At 42.2% G+C, this 21,068-nt stretch overlaps 1 protein-coding gene across 13 annotated transcripts in view; it reads left to right on the plus strand.

Moving 5' to 3' along the window:
* The window catches only part of SLC6A6 (solute carrier family 6 member 6), a 93,603-nt gene that overhangs the window by 65,399 nt on the left and 7,136 nt on the right, over nucleotides 1-21,068 (plus strand). For all 13 annotated transcript variants that reach the window (XM_077184820.1, XM_077184825.1, XM_077184823.1 and 10 more), the window contains 9 exons: nucleotides 2,699-2,831; nucleotides 6,427-6,561; nucleotides 8,492-8,595; nucleotides 8,710-8,834; nucleotides 13,460-13,572; nucleotides 16,247-16,384; nucleotides 17,418-17,520; nucleotides 18,416-18,516; nucleotides 19,213-19,383. In XM_077184820.1, coding sequence (XP_077040935.1) covers nucleotides 2,699-2,831; nucleotides 6,427-6,561; nucleotides 8,492-8,595; nucleotides 8,710-8,834; nucleotides 13,460-13,572; nucleotides 16,247-16,384; nucleotides 17,418-17,520; nucleotides 18,416-18,516; nucleotides 19,213-19,383 — 1,123 coding nt within the window. The remainder of the gene's footprint in view (nucleotides 1-2,698; nucleotides 2,832-6,426; nucleotides 6,562-8,491; nucleotides 8,596-8,709; nucleotides 8,835-13,459; nucleotides 13,573-16,246; nucleotides 16,385-17,417; nucleotides 17,521-18,415; nucleotides 18,517-19,212; nucleotides 19,384-21,068) is intronic.

The following is a 21,068-nucleotide window of genomic DNA, read 5'->3' on the forward strand; positions in this document are numbered from 1 at the left end:
CCAAATCCCAAGAAAGACCATCACATGCTAATGGCATGTAATGCTAAAGGGAGCAACACAAAAAACTAAACAAAATCTAGAGCAGCTGTCTCTGCCTTTAAGAGCAAATGTGAGAGTCTTTTAAATTGTTTCATATTCTCATTTTAATATTCTTCTGTACAACCTCTTCAGTGTTAATTATTCTTATCCATCCAACATGAAAGGGTGCTTCACCTTTCCTGGTTTGAAAGGTCCTGTCAGCATTCACTTGATTAATGAGCTGGAATATCCCCCAAGGATTGCATAACTCTCTTCATTTTATTTTTGTTTATGTTGTAGAGCCAGTTACAGCTCCTGTTACATTTCCATATTGCACACACTAGAAGATATTAGTGTTCAAGGGTCAAGAACTCCTGTTTATAACAAACTCAGCCCCAGCCTGTTGTCCCATTGCTTATAAATGAGTGACAGTTAATGACAGCATCAGACTATAAATCTGAATGACTAACAACTCCGTGTGTGAGTGGTGTGAAGGTAGCTGAGTGGGCTTGGCTGAATCTCAGTACCATGGGGGTTATGTAACAAGATTGAAGAGCTATCAGCACAGCCCAGCTCATGCTCCTTCCTGAACTTGAATTTACAGGGTCAAATATCCCTGTTGAGTGCTTCTGCAGAAATATGTAGGGCTAGAAGTCATAAAAGAATCGTAATGCTGAATCTCCCCTAGTAATTCTGAGCATATTCCTTGAGGAAGTCAGTCTTTGTGGGATGGGATAAGCAAGAAAATCATAGAAAAGCAAGATATCTGGCTCTCAGTCACCCACTGGGGTGTCTTCCAAAAAATCCTGAAAGAATTGCTGAGACAAACTCTAGGAGAGATGGCCACTTGCTTTTAGTTCTGCAGTAAAAAGCAAAGAAGTCTTAGCTGAATGCATTAATAAAGCTCCCTGTTCCAAAAGGCATTTGCAGTTAATTATTCACTGTTTCCCGAGAGCCAACTCTATAGATTGCCTTTTTAATATGAACTGCCCCTTTGATTGGAAAATTGCCATTTATTTTTTAAAAAGGCATAGAAGGTTGTGGCTGAACTTTTTCATCTTATAAATGTATTTTCTTCTTTTGTATATGCACAGCAGGTTTTTCCTTTATTTCTTTAGACTCAGGTGAAGCAAGACTGCAACTTTATGCCAAATATTCATTACTGAGGGAGTTCTCATAACTATTGAATAGCTGTGCTGATTAGGGCAGACTTACCCTGTCTGGTGCCATTAGTCCTTTTCCATAACAAAATACACACACGTTCAGAGAGAAGAAAGCATTTGGTGTGAGAACACGGTCACACAGGTAATCCAAGTGAGCTTGGCAAGCAGAGATGCAGAAACAGATGGGCATGGGTTTGAGTCCTATTAAACTGGTCAATCCAGGGCTTTTTCCAAAAACTAATTGCAGATTTTCCATCAGTGACTTCATTCACTATTATTTCCATGGTAATAGCAAAAAAAAAAAAAAATCATTAATTCAGGGGAAAGCCAAACCACCATGGTCTGTCTTGTACTGGATCCCCATGCAAAGATGTGCACGCCACACTCATGGGCCTGACCCAGACTGCTCTGAGCTCTGCTCTCCTTGACTCTGGTGAATGAAAGTGCCTGACTTTTACAGCTGTCTGAAAGTAAATTTTAAGTAATAATTAATAAAAAATTTGTTAGGCACTAAGTTCTCTTCTGTAGTCTTGGGGCAAGGCATTTCTGTGGTAATTGAGGTCAAAACTTTTCTTTGACTAAAAAAATCTTGCAGAGATTACTGGGTTCATTTGCAGAGTTTTAGCTTACTGAACAGTAAGAAACAGTTTGTTCCTTTACATATTTGACAAATGAAGTGTTGAGTATGACAAGGTCTGTGCAGTGTGTGAGGACAGTGTATGTTGCATGAAATTATTTGAAAAATAGTTTAAATTAAGTACTTAATGGTAAGCCATGGGAATTTTGAAAAGAGAGAAGACTTAATGAATATTTCCCCTCTGGATCAGACTCTTTTAATGGTCAGATGTAGCTCCCTTAAAACACAGCTCAGGAATTACTTTTTATTTAATAACCTAAGTGAGGGAATAAAATGTCCTAAATAATCTGGTGTTAGCTAAATGAGACCCCAGTGTTGGAGGTGCTGAGGGCAGGTGGCAGCACCCAGGCAGTGATTGATTGAGGGGCCCCAAGGGGAGAAGAGATGATGGCTCCAGCCTTCACCTTGCAAAGTTACATGGCCTGACATTTCCCTGCACTGCTTTTTCCCTTTCCTCCTCCTGGCAGCCTTGCTAACGAACTGAAAAGGAGCAGAAATGTGTGGAGACAGGTCAGCTGCAAGTGTCCATGATGGAGACATGGTGTGTACTACTGCCAGGCAGCTCCACTGGGGCAAGCTGTTCTTCGATCCTCAAGAAAGAAAATTCTCTTTCATCTCATATTGGGGCTGCTAAAAAGAGATTAATGTTTTTGAAATGCAGTATATTGAATTAAGGAGCCCCACAGACACAGGGAGATGTAGGGTTGCAAAGCACAGCTTTGGTCACATAAGCCACTGACTTAGGATGTGTTTTGAGAGCAGAGGTCTGTCTGTGCATCAGCCCTGCACACCATCATGTATTCTTAGCCATCACAACCAGAGTCTGCATCAACTGAGCTCCTGCATCTCTCTCTTCTTTTGCTTCCTTTCCAATATTCAGGCGCAATGTGCTGAGCTTGTCCTCGGGAATTGAAGATATCGGTATTATCAAGTGGGATCTAGCACTGTGTCTCCTCCTTGTCTGGGTGATATGTTTCTTCTGCATTTGGAAAGGAGTCAAATCCACTGGGAAGGTAAGTGCTCTTTTACCCATTCTATAATCATTGCAGATAGAGATGTTAGGAATACTAAGTAATGCTGTTCTGGAGGATATTCACTATTTCCTGGAAAAACTGTATTTTTCCATTGAGTAAGAGAATTCAACTGACTTTTGAAGGTCATTACCAATGTCCAAAATGCCTGTGAGTCAAGTAGCCACTGCTGGAAGGGCATCAAGAAGCAGACACAAGCACAGATTGAGCCCCACCTTGACTCTCAGAGGATGAACATCCCACTGATGTCATGAGAGCAGAAGGTCTCAGGCTTGTGATGGATGGTGCTCTGCACTGTGTGTCTGTTCTCACTCCAGCCAAGTTCATCCCAGTCCAGCAGGATGGATGTTGACAGAGCTGTGGTAGGGGTGTTGTGGAGGCACAGCATTTTTGAAATGCCACTTGCTTAGAGAAGAGCTCTGTGGAGGCACACAAGGCTAAACTTAGGTACTCCTTCAGGAGCATTGTCACTAACAAAGATCCTACATAGCTTGTGGGTTTGGTCCCATCACATGCTTTTCAAAATCATGTTTTCTTGTAAAGGACAACAGTTACATCCTGAGCATCTTGCTCATCTTGGTCAGTCACTTGGTGTGCAGCATAATACTGTTCCCCCTTGCATTCAGTAGTGGTTTTATACCAATTTTCATAAGTTTTTGAAGCCAGTGTGTTTGTGTAATTCTTAGCTTTCAAAATTGTTGCTCGAGGCACTGTTCAGATTAGTCTGACAGAGGAGGAAGGATCTCAAGGTACTAAGTTCCCCACATTTCTTCTCAACTAGATGGGAGGAAGTGACCCCATTAGTGCCCCTCCTAAGAAAAAGGGCACAGTGTGAACTCATCTTTTATAAGTCCCCAGAGATGTCAGGGAGAGAAATTCCAAGTGCCTCAGCTGCAGAGAGAGAATCATTTAGCAGTTTTAGCTTGTTACACACTGCAGAATCAACCAGGAGACAAAACTTTGTAGGAAGCCAGACCTCATGAGTTCCACTGTTGACTAAACCATTTGCTTTACTGCAGTCTCTGCCTTGCTTTCTGTGATTTTTATCAATGGGCCTCATTAAAAAGCTGGTGCCTTGCCCTGGATTCCCTCCACCTTTCCTCCAAAGAGCAGCTTCCACACCTGTAAAGCATGCATTGACAAAAATGTTTGTTTCTCTATTCCCTCTGACTGATGTGACTTAATGAGGATATTATGCAAGTTCTATGGTAAAGGTGGGTGCAGTAAATCTCCTGCAGCAGCAGGGTGAGAGTGAACATTTCTGCAGCACCTTTGACAACCCTGGTGTCTGCTCAGAAAAGGCTCTGATAGCACAGAGAGACATCCAAGCTCCCTGTGGTACTATTTCCACTCCCCATGAAGATAAAAGGTTGAAAACAGGTCTGTTAAAATCAGACATCTAAAAACCTGTGTTCTCTGCAAATCCTGCACAATGGTCTCATGTCTACGGCAGGGTGGTTGGTAGGAATTCCCTCTAAAGCAGGGTGGTTGGTAGGAATTCCCTCTAAAGCAGGGAGGTTGGTAGGAATTCCCTCTAAAGCAGGGTGGTTGGTAGGAATTCCCTCTAAAGCAGGGAGGTTGGTAGGAATTCCCTCTAAAGCAGGGTGGTTGGTAGGAATTCCCTCTAAAGCAGGGAGGTTGGTAGGAATTCCCTCTAAAGCAGGGTGGTTGGTAGGAATTCCCTCTAAAGCAGGGAGGTTGGTAGGAATTCCCTCTAAAGCAGGGAGGTTGGTAGGAATTCCCTCTAAAGCAGGGAGGTTGGTAGGAATTCCCTCTAAAGCAGGGAGGTTGGTAGGAATTCCCTCTCTGCTCTCTGCGGCATCGGAGCTCCTGCGGGTGTGCAGCCAAAGACCAACAAAACCATTGGGAAGTCTCTGGGTGGCTCCATTAACTTTGGGGTCAAAGAAAAGTAAACTGTAAACTCTAATGGAGGAATTATTTGAAAAGTCTAGTTTACTTTAGTTGAGGGTTGTTTATAGCACTTCCCTGCTTTGCAGTGTGTTAATGGCTCTTTGGAGAGCAGGGTGGGGGTGGGGGGAAGCTGTAGTTTTCAAATCATTTAGTAAAGCTTTGGACAAATAAATATGAAATCATGATGAAAAATATGAGTTATGCTTAAGCTTTAAATAATGTGCTTGATCTTAAAAATTCCTGCAGCATTGTGAGAGAATCTCTACCTGCAGTGAAAATACCTGTCTGTGGGTTTTTGTTCAGTCAGTTCCTGCAAGTATGTCAATTTTTTTTTGTAAGAAAACTTTGATTTTTTCATAGTCCTGGCTTATGTAAAAAAATAAGGTGCAGAAATCCCCCTTTTATCCTGGTTTTGGTGAAACTAGGCTAATGTGCAATACATGTTATTTGTGGAAAATATACAGAAAACTCAGAGATAATTTAGAAAGGCATGTATGAAAAAATTTCCTTTTATTCTATGAAATCACCCCTGCTCTGTGGATTATTATGGCAATGCAGGCTTTGAGTTCTCCTCGTTATTCTCAGAGGACATACATATGAAGAAAAATGGGGCATCCTGGGAGCTTTGTAGTAGTTAAGCAAATTGTGGAAAACAAAAATGCATTTTAACTCATGGCAGCAAACTGTAATTACCTGGAGTAATCATCTGACTCCAAGAAAAATGCCCTTTCTTGGACAGTAGTGACTGTAACGCAGCAGTTATATAAAAAATGAGGGAAAGCACTGATGAGCAAAGAAAGCAAAATGTTAGAGGTCAAAAAGTGTGGGTCTAAAGATAGAACTGTCCAAATGCAAGCTCAATTAACCCTCGTGCTGGAGATGAAAGCAAAGGGCTCTTTCATCAAATGAATGAGGAGATAACAAGAAGAGAAGAAGTAGGCTGTTGTTCAAAGAGAGTGGGAATAGAGGTTAAAGATAATGAAGACATATTTTCAAACTGGATGAATAGAGCCTTAGTTTCCAGTAATGATGTTGCTGAATAGACAGCAAGGGCAAGAATGAAGTTATAGGACTGGAAATTACCACTGTTGAGGCTGATGCCAACCTGAAGGGCTTGATGTGTTCAAGGAGATAGGAAGGGAGACCAGTAGCATGGACAAAATGTCCTTCACCTCTGAACACAGTTCCTGGGGAGGTTGACTGTAGGAGCAGAAGTGGGGCTGCACAGCAAGGTCAGAGGTAGCAGCAGAACTTGCGAAACAGTTTGCCATTTGTAGGTTTTAAATTTCCAATAAAGAATGAGGTAATAATGTTTCAGGGGCCCTGAAACATTAGAGTGAGTAAACCTTTTCACTTCCCTGGCAGAGGTGCACTTGTCATGTGAGGACAAACACAAAAGCAGAATTTGAACAAAAGTCATAAACTGTATAAAATCATGTCTGAGTGATGTGACCATTGACTGGGCCCTCTGGAGGGATTCATGCATTGCCTTCAGGTCTAAGACAATAAGGTGTTTAAGACCACCAAACTAAAAGTAGACACAGAAACTCAGGTCAGACCTTTTTTAGGTATGAGGGGCTTTGAATTCCCATTGTTTGACCTCTCTTGGTTCTGGAGCTTTGGCTGCCACAGACTAAACATTCCTTTTTCCTTTTCCTATTTCCAGGTAGTGTACATCACTGCCACATTCCCATTCATCATGCTCCTGGTTCTACTCATCCGTGGCGTGACCCTGCCTGGAGCTGCAGAAGGCATCAAGTTTTATCTCTACCCCGATATCTCACGGTTAGCTGACCCACAGGTACAGAACCAGGAGTGGGGAGCGGGATGATTTCCTGTGCCAAGGGGGATGGTGGACAGTGATGGTGCTGATGTAATGGCAATCAGTTGTTTTTTTCCACAGTCTTTAGAGGTCCAAATATAGCATGAACTTTAATGCTGGGTTATATTTTCCAGAGCTCTGCTTGAGAAGGTCACTGTTAAATGTGTTAATGCATCTTTCTATGTATATGTTTGTGTGTGTATGCACGTGTATTTTTTTTGTGTCAAAGGACTCTGAGGCTGTAGACTCTGTCCCATTATACAATCTCAGCTTTCTTGTTGGTAAGGTAAGGGAGATGCATTTTTTTAATGAGGATAGTCTTTAGTTTCAAAGGAGAGACACGTGAGCTTCACAGATGGAACAGCAAGCGACAACTGTGAGTATCAGTGTCACTTACCTCCCACTGCTCAATAGGAGGAGACTGGGAGAGAAGTGAATGAAATTATAGAAGAATGAAAAACCATGCAAAGATGGAGAAAATGCTTTCTGAGGCACAGGAAATACTTGCTTAGCCCTGGCTAGTGGGAACCAGGCTTACTCTTTCTGTATAGATAGAAATTCTGTCTGTGCTTACAGAGTGCCAGTATGGGACACTTGAGCAGATCAGCATTGTTTCAGCCAGCAGTGTTCATGTGAGAAATGAAGAAAAGTACAATATTCCCCCATGAATAAAAGAAAAGCAAACAAAGGGTCTTTGAAAACAATAAAATGTTTGTCACAGTGATAGGAAATAACATTGGTCTTTGCTACTGCTTTCTAATGAGTATTAGGTTAAAATAAAACTCCAATGTTAGCTAAAGGACTGAAGTAGGAAAAGGGTAATTGAAAGAAACATCATGAAAATTTGGTTCCTTGTCTAGTCTTGTCCTTTTTCACAAGACACCCTTTTCACAGGAGACATTATATTTTATTGTTTAATCTTCTTTTATGGGACCCTATCATTTTTATCATCTACTGTTAGCCCTAACCAGAGTGTCAGCAGATAATGTAGGAGAGGTTCATGTGAGCTGGCTGGCTCCCACCCACAGTCTAGCAAAAGCATCACTCTGAGGAGACAGGAGTCTCCTGAATCTTCTCAGCAAGGTGCTGGGAGGTGATGGTGGGAGGGAGGAGGTAATGGTCCTCGGTCTACATTCTCACTTACTCAAACTCCTTGGTGGTTTCCACTGGTGTTAGCAGACTTGAATTTGCAGAAAGAAGAGAACAGATGGGATTCAGAGGATGTGTTTTGATAGCTTGCTATGTATTTACTAGCCAAGACATTCATAGTGTATGGTTATTTCACTCTGTATGTGTTTTTTCAATGTAATCAGGACAAAGAATCATGAGACCAAGATCAGATATGTATCTTATAAAGTGCATTGTATTTTGCTTGTTTTCCCCCCACCCCTATGGCTTTTTATCTTGCATTTGAACAGGTACAAAAACAACCAGAAAGCTAGAGAAATAAACAGACCAAATACACAAACCTGTTTCTCAGGCTTTTCACATCCTCAGTTTAAGGACTCTGTCAGCTGACTCTAACTGCAATGAGTTACAAGAGAAATGAGCAATGTTATAAATACTTCTGCATTTCCATTGCACTGAAACATGTTTATTGTTGCGCCAACAGGAAGGATCAGCTGAATGACTAAGAAACTAGAAATACTGAGTATCTCTGGGGAGGGGAAACAGGAACTATTGTAGAGATTATGTTCTTCTGGGTTCTGATGCTAACAATTTTCTTTTCCTTGTGAAAGCCCAACTTGCGAATGTGTTGTTCTCTTTCCCTGTCTCCCTGGTCCTTTAGCTCTCACCCTCAATGGAAACAATTATTTGGTAGATTTTGCTTAGTTTGAACCGTGTGTTTGTGTTCATTATTGCAATGCAACAATGCTGGTAATAACAGTATTTCTATCTTTCCCTTTAGGTCTGGATAGATGCAGGGACACAAATCTTCTTCTCATATGCAATCTGCTTAGGAGCAATGACTTCCCTGGGGAGCTACAACAAGTACAAATACAACTGCTATAGGCAAGTTTCCATCTAAGGGGGTTTAGTGTTTTAGCTAAATGATGTAAATAAAGTAGGGACAATGGGTTAATTTTTTTTTTAATTAACTTGCTCCATGACATATGTGTGACTTAGGGACTGTTTGCTGCTGGGATGCCTGAACAGTGGTACCAGTTTTGTGTCTGGCTTCGCAATTTTTTCCGTCCTGGGCTTCATGGCACAAGAGCAAGGGGTGAACATTGCTGATGTGGCAGAGTCAGGTACGATGGTGTTGGTGGCAGTGGTGGTGGGCACTGCCGCCCAGCGTGTGAGCAAAGTTCTGCAGACCCAATCAGCTAACATCTAAGTGATAAAACAGAACAAGGTTTCCCATAATTGCCAGAAAAAATAAGCACGTTGTCGATTTGGGCTTTAATCTAGAGCAGTGAGGGTTAGCTGGGGTTGTACTGTATAGTCTGTCTTGATTAACAGGGCAGCAAACACATTTCCTAGAGTGTGCTAATCCATTTGAGTTGAGATTAGAGCTAAGATAACTAAACCATTATCCAGAGTCTAGAATGCCATTGATTCAAGAATTTATTCCATCCTTCTTTTCAGACTACCTTTATTTTCATTCAAGTGCAAATTGCCCATGTTTATGTATTTTTATAGCTTAGTGTTGCTTGCTCACAGCTCTAGAGTAGGATTAGGACCTTGGCCTTTTGAAGGGACACACACAAACATTCCCAAATCTCACTGAAAGGCAAGAGAAGTTGGAGAACTCCATCTCCAGGGTTTTGTGGACCATTTCACCTACAGGAACTCCAGGTGTTGCAATCCCACGTTTGTTCTCTGTAGATTCAGTGTGAGGTTGACAGAACTGTCAAAGTCCATTTTGAAATCTAATGTACACTTAGATTCCTCCCTTATTTCAGAAGTGTCCTTCCCATTAACATTCACCTATGCACAGGCAGAGGTAGAAGCTCAATCCTCATAGCTTGTGACTGCATCTCAAACAAAACAGATGACATTTTTCCTCTGTGCATTTCTAATCCATGAGGGCAGGTGTAACCATGTGTTTTCACATAGAACAGACAGATTAGTTGGGAATTACCATGGAAAAATAATGAATCAGGCCTTGACAGCCATGAGGCTTAAAGCTAATCAGATTCTAGTAATAACAATGTCACCTGAGTTCACTTTTGATATTTCTTTTTAATTTTTTGAGCACTTTTAATTCACCTGCATAGAATTTGAAAGCTTTCCTCTGCAAACATGCTGTTAAAATGAAAAAGTCAATATATCTTCTAATCACATGGCTCTGAGAGTTAGGTCTTTAAGAAAAATGTCTCACTTCACAAGGGCTAATGAAAAACTAATGACATTGATGGCACCGCTGGATTCTTGGGTGGCTACAATTGGCATAGCTCTTGCAAGTGCAATTAGTAAAATCTTGGCCATAATGCTTATTTGGATTGGAGGTTGATTGCTTTGTTTGGAAACAGGAAGCAAGGGAATAATCCTATTAAATGAATCATAAATAGCCCTATTTTTTTATTTATATGTAGGTGGATCAATTCCAAGAGTACTATTTTTAAGTATTTGTACATTAGGTTTTTATCTGGTCAATATTTATTCTAATTTTTATAATGATATCTCTGATAGAGGCAGCTACATTCCTGTCACCTGACATTTCTAGAATTAAACAATTCTAAAGTAACACTGGATTGTTAAGTAATCTTTTAACACAAATTAATTCACCTAGTGTTTAAATAGCCTTTTTCCAACACCTCAAAAAGCATTTTTCTTAAAGGAGGGGTTTAATAGCTCATTATAGGGACAGCAAGGGCATGGACTAGCTTCTGAACTCGGCTTTTGATTTTTTTGCATATTTTGTTGTCTACTCCTTTATTTAAATTCATGTCACTGATGGCCAGAGATTGCAACTGTCTCACCATGCAGTGGGTGCCCATCACTGCTGGTCTTTGGCTAAGTCATTTTTACGTGACAGTAAACACTACTAAAATTATCCAGAAGTATCCACACCACCTCCCATGTGTTTTCTTGCTGCTTTTCTCAGAGAGATAAGTGCAGAGCTACTGAAGACCCTTGGTCCCCCTGGGATGAGTGTCCCAGGAACTGCATGGGGCTCTGGGAGAAGTTTTCCTTGCTGCTTCTTCTCAGCACAGGAGGATTCAGCAGGTGCTTGAGCCTCTGTTTTCTGGCCTTGCCTTTTTTGGTTCCTTTTGATGCAAGGTCAGAACTGCTCCCCTGGGTCAGGCCAAAGCAAGCAGAGGTGCTGCCACTTGGCTGCAGCACTTGGCAGAAGATGTTGTCCGCAGGGCTGAGACCCCATCTCTGCCCAGCAAGTTAAATTCCTCCTGCCCTATCCATGACACCATTTGTTTGCCCTCCTGAAAGCCACGGGAACATCAGCAAATTTGCTGACAGCTGAATCTCATGGCCACATTTTTTCCCAGTGCCAAATTCAGTGTTGGTGCCATGTGCCTGGGACATGCTTGTCAGCCAGGGCAGGCTCCTGCTGAAAGCACTGGTCACTGCTGGCCTTCACTGGCTTTAGCAGCTTTACTCAACAGTTAACTCAGACTTCTGACTCCTGAGTGAAAGGAGATTTTAAATAAACAGCTTCTTTTTCTTTTCAGAAATTCTTTTAAAGATAGAGAGGAAAGCAGTGGGGGCTCAACAAAACCATAGTGAGTCCTGTCTAATCCGTGTGGCCTCTGTTTGGCTGGAAAAAATACTTTGCCACCCATGCGATTTGTAACACTGCTTTTTTTTTTTTTTTTTTTTCAATTCCATTTGCAAACAAATTCAGATTAAGCTTGTCTGACAATAGTGCCTTGGGTTTCCTGGTGCCTGCCTGGTCTCTGCCTCTGCAGCTCTCCAGCCATGCCACAGCACCCCATGGCAATCAGCCAGGGCGTGGGCTGGGATCATAGCAGTGCTCACTGGCTTTTAATAGCAGCCACAAGTGCTTCACTTTTGCAAAACACTCTTCAAAACAACAGGGTTTCAAATTAAATACAAATTTTAGATTATTTATGTTTCGGTTGAGGGCTTGCCAGGAACATTTTCTTTCACATGGACTTTTTATATTTCAACACTTTTAGTTTCAAAGGAAAATCAAAATATAGCTCAGGGCTTAGGGCGCTTGGTATTAGTTGGTATCACAGTGCAACAAAAGTTTCACTGGCCAAAGCATACAAATTGCAGCAAATTTTGAGGAGAGCAGTTTTACATCTGTCTCATCAATTGCACAGATCAGCTGTGATGCAAATGCCATCTGTTAGCAGCTCTCCCTCAGAGAGGATCTACTGTATCCACTGAATTAAGGAGAAAAAAAGCAAAACTCCCCAAAATTTGAGACATTCACCAATTTTTTGGTATCCTCTGTCGTATAAAATCTTAGTTGTGTTTCATTAAAATAAAATTAGTTGTTTGATTGTTGGCTAATTTGTATTTATTTATGTTCAAATATTTTCAGTGACTGAAAGTTTGAAAAAAAAAAGTCATCTCATTTTACCTCTTTCTCTTGCTTCTTTTTCCATCTTTCTTGTTGGAAAGGAAAAGTGGGAGGTAGGAAGAGCAGTGTTAGAGATTTTTCTGTACAGATCAGAGATAAGATTTTTTTTGGCCCCACACTGCAGCATCTTAAAAAAATTCATTTTCCCATTGAAAATTACATGAATCCACTTGAAAACTGGCACTTTGAAGGCTCCTCAAAGTAAACAAGCAGATGAGCCAGGCAGTCCTGGCTTCACTCTGAATTGTAATCTGCCCTCAGAATTTTTTGTCAGCCTCACCAAATTTCTTCATCTCTTCTGAGAGCCTGCCATAAATGCAGAATTGCCAATATTCCTGTCTCCCACTGGTGGAGGGCTCTTCCTCTCTCCACCAAAGCTCTCACAAAGGACAGCTGATAGCACCTGGCTCCAGGTGAGGGTGCCTCTGGAGAGGAGCACTGCACCTGTGCTCTGTGTGTGGGTACAAGAGAGGTGACACCGGTCACAGGGCAGGCCAGACCCCCCTAGGGAGGAGCACTCCACACTTTGGGTTCCAGAGCAGAGATCCTGGGCACTCAGCCCCAGCCCTGCTGGTCTCCTACACTTGCAGCCCATCCTGCACTTGGGGCCGATGATGGCCATGCTCAGCATCACCGTGGCAGGTCCATGTAGGCTGGCCTGGACAGGGGCAGGTGGTGTAACAGCATGGGGAGGCAATTTTACACAGAGTGATTTTACACCCCAGCAGTTCCTAGCAGCAGTTTTCTCAATTTTCAGTTGATAGTATTAGGAGTAGCCTGATCACTCAGTGCAGCAGGGAGGGTTTGCAGAAGAGGAGGAGCAAACTCCTTGGAGTGCAAACCCCAGTTGAGAAAAGCCATGCAGGGTTTGGAGGTTGCATATAGAGGGAGGCAGTGGTTGCATTAGTGAAAATCTCAGGGAATGTTTCTAGCAGAGTCCCCTTCCCTGCATGCAAAAGAGTTTCATCATCATCATCTTCATCATGACCATGTGGGCTAGCAGTGGGATTCTGCCATTCCCTTGGGTCACCCCTTGTCCCCCGGCCCCAAGACTGTCCTGTGTCCATGCAGGGCAGGTGTAGGACAGCTCCATTACTGGCATGTTTGAGACAGATGTTAAAACTGGAGATCTGTTAGCACTGGCCTTGGGGGTTTGCCCGTGGTTTCTGCTGTAGTCATGCGTGCTTCGATTTCAGATAAAAGAGCCAAACTCTTTCATTTCTGGTATTCCCAGCTGCGTTTGGATTTATCTGAACGGAACCAGGCATCCCTGAATTTGAGGGTGGCTGCCTTTGCCAAAGAGCTGGTACTTACTACTTTTCTTCCCTTCCCTTCCCCCTTCCCTATTTTCTCTTTCTCTAGGTCCAGGCCTGGCCTTCATTGCCTACCCAAAAGCTGTGTCCATGATGCCACTGCCCACCTTTTGGGCAATCCTTTTTTTTATTATGCTTCTGTTGCTTGGACTGGATAGCCAGGTTAGTACAATGGATAAGGGATGTGTGACTTACTGTGTCAGCACTGCTCACTGAGAAAAGCTGGTTTTACAAGCATGAATTAACAAGAGAAAACCTCTGATGCTGCTTGAGAGGAATTCAACTGGGTTGCTTTTTAGTGTTGGGGCTGCACTTGATGTATCTACAACTGTTGATTCATAATATTGTGTTGCTCAGTAAATCTTTGTCATCTAGGGTTAGTGGGGTCTATCCCACTAGGGCAGTACTCTCTAATCTAAATTTCACTCCTAGTCTGGCCACAAAATTCGACCATTTTGGTCACAGTATTTTCTTACTTTGGAAAAAAAAGCTGAATCATTTGAAAACATAAAGGACTGCAGTAGTCTGTTCTACAGAGTCCTTTGTGCCATTGCGAACACCTGCAGGGTGTATACACCATCATTAAAAAACTAGCAATTAATAACCACTAGAAGTATGGGTTTTGATGGTTGCCAAGTGTCAAAAAAGAAAAGCAAAGTCAGCATGAGGTACAAAAAAAGCACATAATGTTTTGTACAGTATATCCAGGGTGGCTTCAAGAACAGTGAGAGGACAAAGCTGCAGCCTTTTTTGGTGGCCTTGGGCTTGGAGGTGCTGAGCAATGTGGGATCCTGCTGACTTTCACGTCAGCAGCATGCATTCAGTACCTCCAGACAGGCCAGAAAGCATCTCAGATTCCAGCTGTACTAATTTTATAGCACACGCTGCTATTAATCAGTGAGCATGAAAAAAATCAAAAAAGTTCACTCAGGAAGTTAGGTTATTTTTCCCAGTGGTTACTTGTAGGAATGTTGGACTAAATACTGCCAAGGGACCTGTAAATCATTTCTAGATAGTCTACTTACCAGGAAACAAGGGTGACCAGGGATTATGAAGTAACTACACATTCAAAATTGCCAAAATTTTCTGCATTCAAATGTAACATCACTAAGATTAAATATATATATATATTCATAAGGATGAAATGTTCCTGTAGCCTAAATGCTCTCTCATATGAGGAGAGCTCTGTAAATGTGATTTTACCCAATTGTTGTGTACCTAATCTCTGACTTTTTTTTTTTTTTAATTTCATTTGCTCTAAATTTCTCTTTATGGCTTAATCTTTGAACTCTACTGAGCAACTCTCAATTGCCCCTAAGTAAATGTGAAAGTACCCAATGCTGTGGTTCAGCAACCCTATGCTTATGCAAATTGGAAGCTGTCTAGTAATTTTAAAAAGCTCCTCACTGTGCAGAATGATTAAAACTAATTGGAGCGCTTAATTTCTCTCCTCCACCCCTCTGGTTTTTTGGAGTGCAGTCAAGCAGGTTTCTGGAATGCCAGAGCAGTTTCAGATCAAATCAACTCAAAGGAAAGGGCTGCATTTAAAAAGAAAACCAGTTTTACACAAGTCAAAGTAACAAGACAGGAGGCAATAAAATTTGGTGGAGGACAAAATCTGTTTGCAGAACAGTCTGTATTTCCAAAATAGAACTTCAGGAAATAATGTAGGGTTGTTACAGGGCATTTCTGGGTGCTGTAAGAGCAATGAGGTGCTAGGTAGGAAAATGCAGCTTTTTCTGAAATAACTTCTTCTTAGGTTCCTCATGATAAGTTATTAGTTAAGATGATGTATCTATTTAAAGTGAAGATCTTTTCTACAGAGGCAGCCTTGATGGATACCTCCAATCCATATCCTCATGTCTTCAGTACCTTGTACTGAAGCTTTTGTACCTTGCCAGGTTGAAAGTACAGATCAGGCAAAAGATCCCTTCCATGGTTTTAATTGGGGAAGTTCAGTTGTTGCTTTCCTCCAGGTGCAGAAAGATCTGGTTTTTAATTAACTTCAACTTTTATTCAGATCCAGTTTGGGTTATTTGTTTAACTCAAGTGACACAGTTGTATAGTTTTCCAAAGACAAGTAAGTATAAATACAGTTATCATGAAGTGAGATAAAGACTTTTAGCTCATTTATTCAAGCTTCATTTTTGGTTTACAAGTGCAAATAGTTTGCCAGATCATTGAATGTGGACTGTGTGAACAGCTCCATTATTGCTGCAGAAGTACCCAGAGCCTCAGTCAGATACTCCTCTCACAGCTCCACAAAGGACACGTTCAGTCATGAAGAGGTGTTGTTTCACATCACAGTTTGCTTTGCCTTGGCTGGATTTTCACTAACAAACCCAAGAGCAGAATTATGTCAAATTGTGGAATTAACCTAACTAGTATTTGTGATGTTTCCTGGCACATCAGAAAAAGTCTGGGAGGTACTCTCCTAGCTTGGACTTTTTTGAGTGTTTTCTTTCTGCCTCTTCTCCAGCATACATCCTGTGTTCATCTGGAACAGTGACAGCATAAAAGCCACATAAGTGCCTTCCTCTCATCAGGCACATAAGTGCCTCCTTCATCCTTGTGCCTTGCATTTGCAGAGCTCCTTTTTAGCTCATAAGGCTTCTAGGTAATGAAAAGAAATTCTGAAAACTTGTTCCAACCTGAAAGCCACCCCCAGGCTCCAACCTCGGGGTTACAAAGGAACGGTTTCTATTTCTTTATTGAAAGCAGCACAGAGCACAGGGCTGGGGTGTTGCTGGGGAGGGTTTGCTCAAGCAGGAGCCTGGATGAACTGCATGGCAGGCAATCTTCAAGTCATTTCTCCACTGTTGTTTTCCCCCTGTAGTTTGTTGAAGTTGAAGGACAGATCACGTCATTAGTTGATCTGCACCCATCCTTCCTAAGGAAGGGTTACCGACGGGAAATCTTCATCGCTATAGTGTGTTTCCTTAGCTATCTTCTGGGACTAACTATGGTGACTGAGGTAAGTAGCACCAGTGCTGCAAATTGCCGCCTTCTTTAGCCATGTTTCAGGCCAGTTTTAGTTATGACTGAGATTGCAAAGAATTAGTGACTCAGAGGAGAAGTGCTTTTTAGATGGAGCATCTCTCATCCCTAGATCTGAAAGCATTTTGAATGGGAGTTATATGTCCCTTCCCTTTTCAGTCACAGGAACAGAAACATGAAACCTCATTAAATTCAATCTGATCTCAGGTACCAGTCAGCATGACTATGAGTATTAACATCTAGTTCTAAATGATGAAACATAGAGGAAACCTTCAGCAGAGCACTTTAAGAACCCATCTAGTGGCATGCAGGGAAAGAGATTTTTATCTTACAGATTTGAATTAATTAAATTCCACTTGGTTTATTCTAGTGTAAACAAGACAGGGATATGTTCCAGTGCCTGCACTGTTGTGATATTTATCTTCAAAATAAAATTCAAGTCAGATTTTAAAAACAACTGGAGGAGCATGACTGTGGGAGGTAAAATAGCACCTGTAACAAAGATGCCCAAACTCCACAGTTTTTCAAGGGAAAGTGCAGTGTAGTAAGAGTAGAGTCTAACAGCAGAGTATAAACAGAGTTATAAAACAAAAAATGAACTATTTTCATTAAATTAGCCCTTTCACTCAATAAATAAATGAGGACCCTCCTGATGAACTGACTTCATTTTTAGTCTTTTTAAGGTGTTAATGTTAGGACGCAACCATTTGTTTCTTTAAATGCCCATCCTGAAATATTTGTAGGAAGGAAAGATTTAAGTGTCTCAGTAGACTATATTAAGTGGCTTAATTTTGTTTAATCATTGTCTTGTTTGGAGTTGTTCCTGTAGTAAACATGCATATTCCCTGGAGAAGGTAATGCCAAATATTTACCTTACCTGTTTGCTAGACGCTGCTTCTTGTTGGACAGGAGTCATTGGGATATGTTGGTAGATGTTACTGGGACCTGGGCCTGAATTCTTGGGTTTTTTTTCCTGTTGGATCTTAACCAATTGTGTCTCTCTTTTACAGGGTGGCATGTATGTTTTTCAACTCTTTGACTACTATGCAGCTAGTGGTGTATGCCTTTTGTGGGTTGCATTCTTTGAATGTATTGCTGTAGCCTGGGTTTATGGTAAGTGAGAATCCTTTAATCTTATAACTTTTGATGAGTCAGTGACAATTTTTCTAGCCAAATATTTAATTATCAGCCACCCCAGAGTCTTCTTCCCAGCAACAGACACATGCCATTAATATAAATTTGCCCTGACCTCTTGGAGACAAATTTGCATCTGGGATGAATCCAAACTCCAGTGTTTTTTCCACAAAAAATGAGTATTCTTCCATTGCTAATTAATAAGGGCACAATTAAGCATTTTCATGTGTTACGTTTAGAGGTGAGAGTTGAAAGTGTGGCCAGCCGTGAAAATTTCTGTTTGTCTCTCAGAGAATTTCCTTTCAGAGCTGCAATGTCTGCAGGGACAAGCCAACCAAATAGAAAGTACAAAAAGAAAGCTGAAAGTATATTCTGCCCCATTACTTTTGGCAATGCCAAGCACCAGGGTCTGACAGTGGCCTCTCTAGCTGCCTGAGCTGTGCCTGGGGAATAATCAAATGTGTGCTGATTAGAACTGGTTATTTCTCTGATTGTCCATGAATTCCATCGCCTCAGAGAAGCAAAACAAACAAAGTCAGATTTCTGTAGAAGCAGGTGCACTGTTTGCTGTCAAGTGTTTCCCATGGTGATCCCTCTGGGAAGTTCAGAGAGAGTCTGGAGAGAGGAGAGAGGGGTGACAGGGCAGGAGATCAGCATCGCACTCCTGCGGCCAAATAATGAGGGGAGGGTGGGATGAGAGATCCCCCAACCTTTGAGCTTTTCAAGAAAATCATCTTGGACTTCACAGCTGTGGGAAGCATTTGAAGAATACATCTGACATCCTCACCTTCCCTTTAAATACCCCTTGGGGAGCCTGGGAAAGCAGCTTTAATCCTACAGTATTTACAGGGCTTCATTTGCTCGATTCTTCCAGGCGCTGATAATATTTATGATGCCATTGAGGATATGATTGGATACAGACCTGGTCCCTGGATGAAGTGGAGCTGGATTGTGATCACACCAGTTCTCTGCGTGGTGAGTACTGACCTGTGCTCTTTCAAGTCTTGCACTTGGCAGTGCTAAGCCCCCTCTTACTGCTTCTCTTCAAGGGAAGGCTGTTGCATTCAGAGGCCAATTTGCAAAGAGAAGCTGAAGGCTTGAACATACCTCTCAAAGACATCATGTTCTCAGATGTCAGCTTCTGACATGACAGCTCCCTAGTCTCTACTGTGCCTGCACAAATTGCAGTTGGCTACGTTTAAGTGGATTTTTCTCAGAATTGGCAAAATTCTACATTCATGAAGAGAAAACTAACTCTCCAAAGAGCAGTCTCTACTTTGAGACACAGGACTGCTAGCCCATTGTAATAAAGAGACTTTAGCAGTGTGAGGCAGACCTTGGCTTGAAGTGCTTCATTGGGTGGGAAGAACATCCTGGTAATATCTTGCAGTGTACAGCAAATAGTTGAGCCCTGAAGAATTGGCAGTGTACTGCAGCTGTTCAGCACCATCTCATAGCCCTCTGTCATCACACAGCAGATGCTATAAGCAGATGCAGATGCTCTTCCAATGATTGAAATGGAAGAACAATTCCCCCATTGGTTTAAAATACATATGGTATCCATCAGCTCTGCCTTTCACTGCCTGTCTTCCTCAGGCCAGTGGCTGCACCAGAGCCCTGCTGCTTTAAGCCTTTATTGAGACTCACTTTGTTTTCCTTTCTCATCCACAGGGGTGCTTTATCTTTTCTTTGGCCAAATATAAACCACTGACCTACAACAAGGTCTACACATACCCAGACTGGGCAATTGGCCTGGGCTGGGTTCTTGCCCTTTCCTCCATGATCTGCATCCCTATGGTGATGGTCATCCGCATCATTCGGTCAGATGGGTCACTCATTGAGGTAAGAACAACCAATTGTCTGTCTAGAGGAGAAAGGGAGCTTTAACTTGCTGTGTTTTACACAAAGTAATGCTTGGAAAACTGCCACCTTGCCCAGGTAAGGCAAATAAGGCTGTTAAAGATCACCTGGCCTCTGGGCAAACAGTAGAAAGAGAACAAACACAAAGCCTTCTGTCCTCAGATAAACACCAAGTGATTTTACTCATGTCCCACTTGTGCAGCTTCCAGCTTGGCAAATCATTACCTCCACTTGCAGACAAACATTCAAGGACTGGGGTGTATCTGAGTCTCAGGTTTCTCTTCTCCAGTCCCCAGGGACACAGAAGCACCATCCTGAAAATTGCTGGGAAAGCAAGATAAGGAGAGAGAGACCTGGGTCAAATCTGGTTGTGTGAAAACTCGTTGAATTTCAAGGAAATTCAGATACACCTGTGGATTGTGTGGCTCTCAGGCATGGTCTTCACTGTGGGGGACTAAATAAATAAAAGTCAAACCTTCTTGACAGAAGGCTTCACTTTTTAGCTTTTTTAATTTGTGTATTTTATTTCAAACTGAGAAACTGGATCCAGATTGCCCTGGTAGTTGGAAAACTTTGTGTCTGATTTAGACTTGACAGTGCAGATTCCCTCAGGTTTGGATTTGCAGGAAATCTCTTGCCCTTTGCAGTTCAGTCTGGGCTCCCGTAATTTTTTCTTCTTGCAGTGTAAAGTTTTTAGAGGCTGCGCAAACATGAAACTTAGCAGTTCTCTTCAATGTTTTCAGATTAGTTTTCTTTTTGTTTAACAAGTTGATCTTAAATGCAGCTCAGGGTATTCTTGGAGAAGAAAGTGGGGCACTTTGGGTTAGGAAAAAAGAGAATAGAATTAAAAAAATACCAAACCCAAACATCCCAGAGCACAAACATTTGCATTTGTTTTCGTCCAAGTGTTAATGGCCTTTTTCAGCTGTGGCCAGGGCATAAGTGTTAATTTTCCTGCCTTCATTGTCACCATTGTCACCATGAGAGACAAGTCTAAAAGTAGCCAAAACACTGCTCAAAGACCATGTTAGGAAAGGAAAGAGAGTAAACACTGGTCAGATGCCATTCAGCTCTTCCTTTGTGAACTGAGATGTAGGACAGAAGTTGCCACTTGGCAGTGAAGGCTGGGCTGAGAGGCAGAGCTGTTTCTAAATGAGGGAGGAGGATGCAAACCATTTGCAGCACTGAAAGCCCAGTGTGCAGGAGCTGGGTAAGGCTCCTGTCTGACTTCCCTGCCTCAAGTCAGGCTCTGCAGCTGAGCAGGAGCTGAAGGTTCCACAGATCCCCACATCCTTACAGAGCCACACATCTCCCACAGCCACCATCCCTGTCCTCGCAATGTTCTGCACATGGAGACACAGAGGCCTTCTGCTCATCTCTCCTCTGTTCTCCACAGAGGCTTTCTGCTCATCTCCCTCTGCTCTCCACAGAGGCCTTCTGCTCATCTCCCTCTGCTTTCCTCAGAGGTCTTCTGCCATCTCCCCTCTGCTTTCCTCAGAGGCTTTCTGCTCATCTCCCTCTGCTTTCTTCAGAGGTTTTCTGTTCATCTCCCTCTGCTTTCCTCAGAGGTTTTGTGCTCCTCTCACCTGTGCTTTCCTCAGAAGTTCTCTGCTCCTCTCACCTGTGCTTTCCTCAGAGGCCTTTTACTCATCTGCCCTCTGCTCTCC

Source organism: Agelaius phoeniceus, chromosome 11, assembly GCF_051311805.1.
Source record: "Agelaius phoeniceus isolate bAgePho1 chromosome 11, bAgePho1.hap1, whole genome shotgun sequence".
NCBI lineage: Eukaryota > Metazoa > Chordata > Aves > Passeriformes > Icteridae > Agelaius > Agelaius phoeniceus.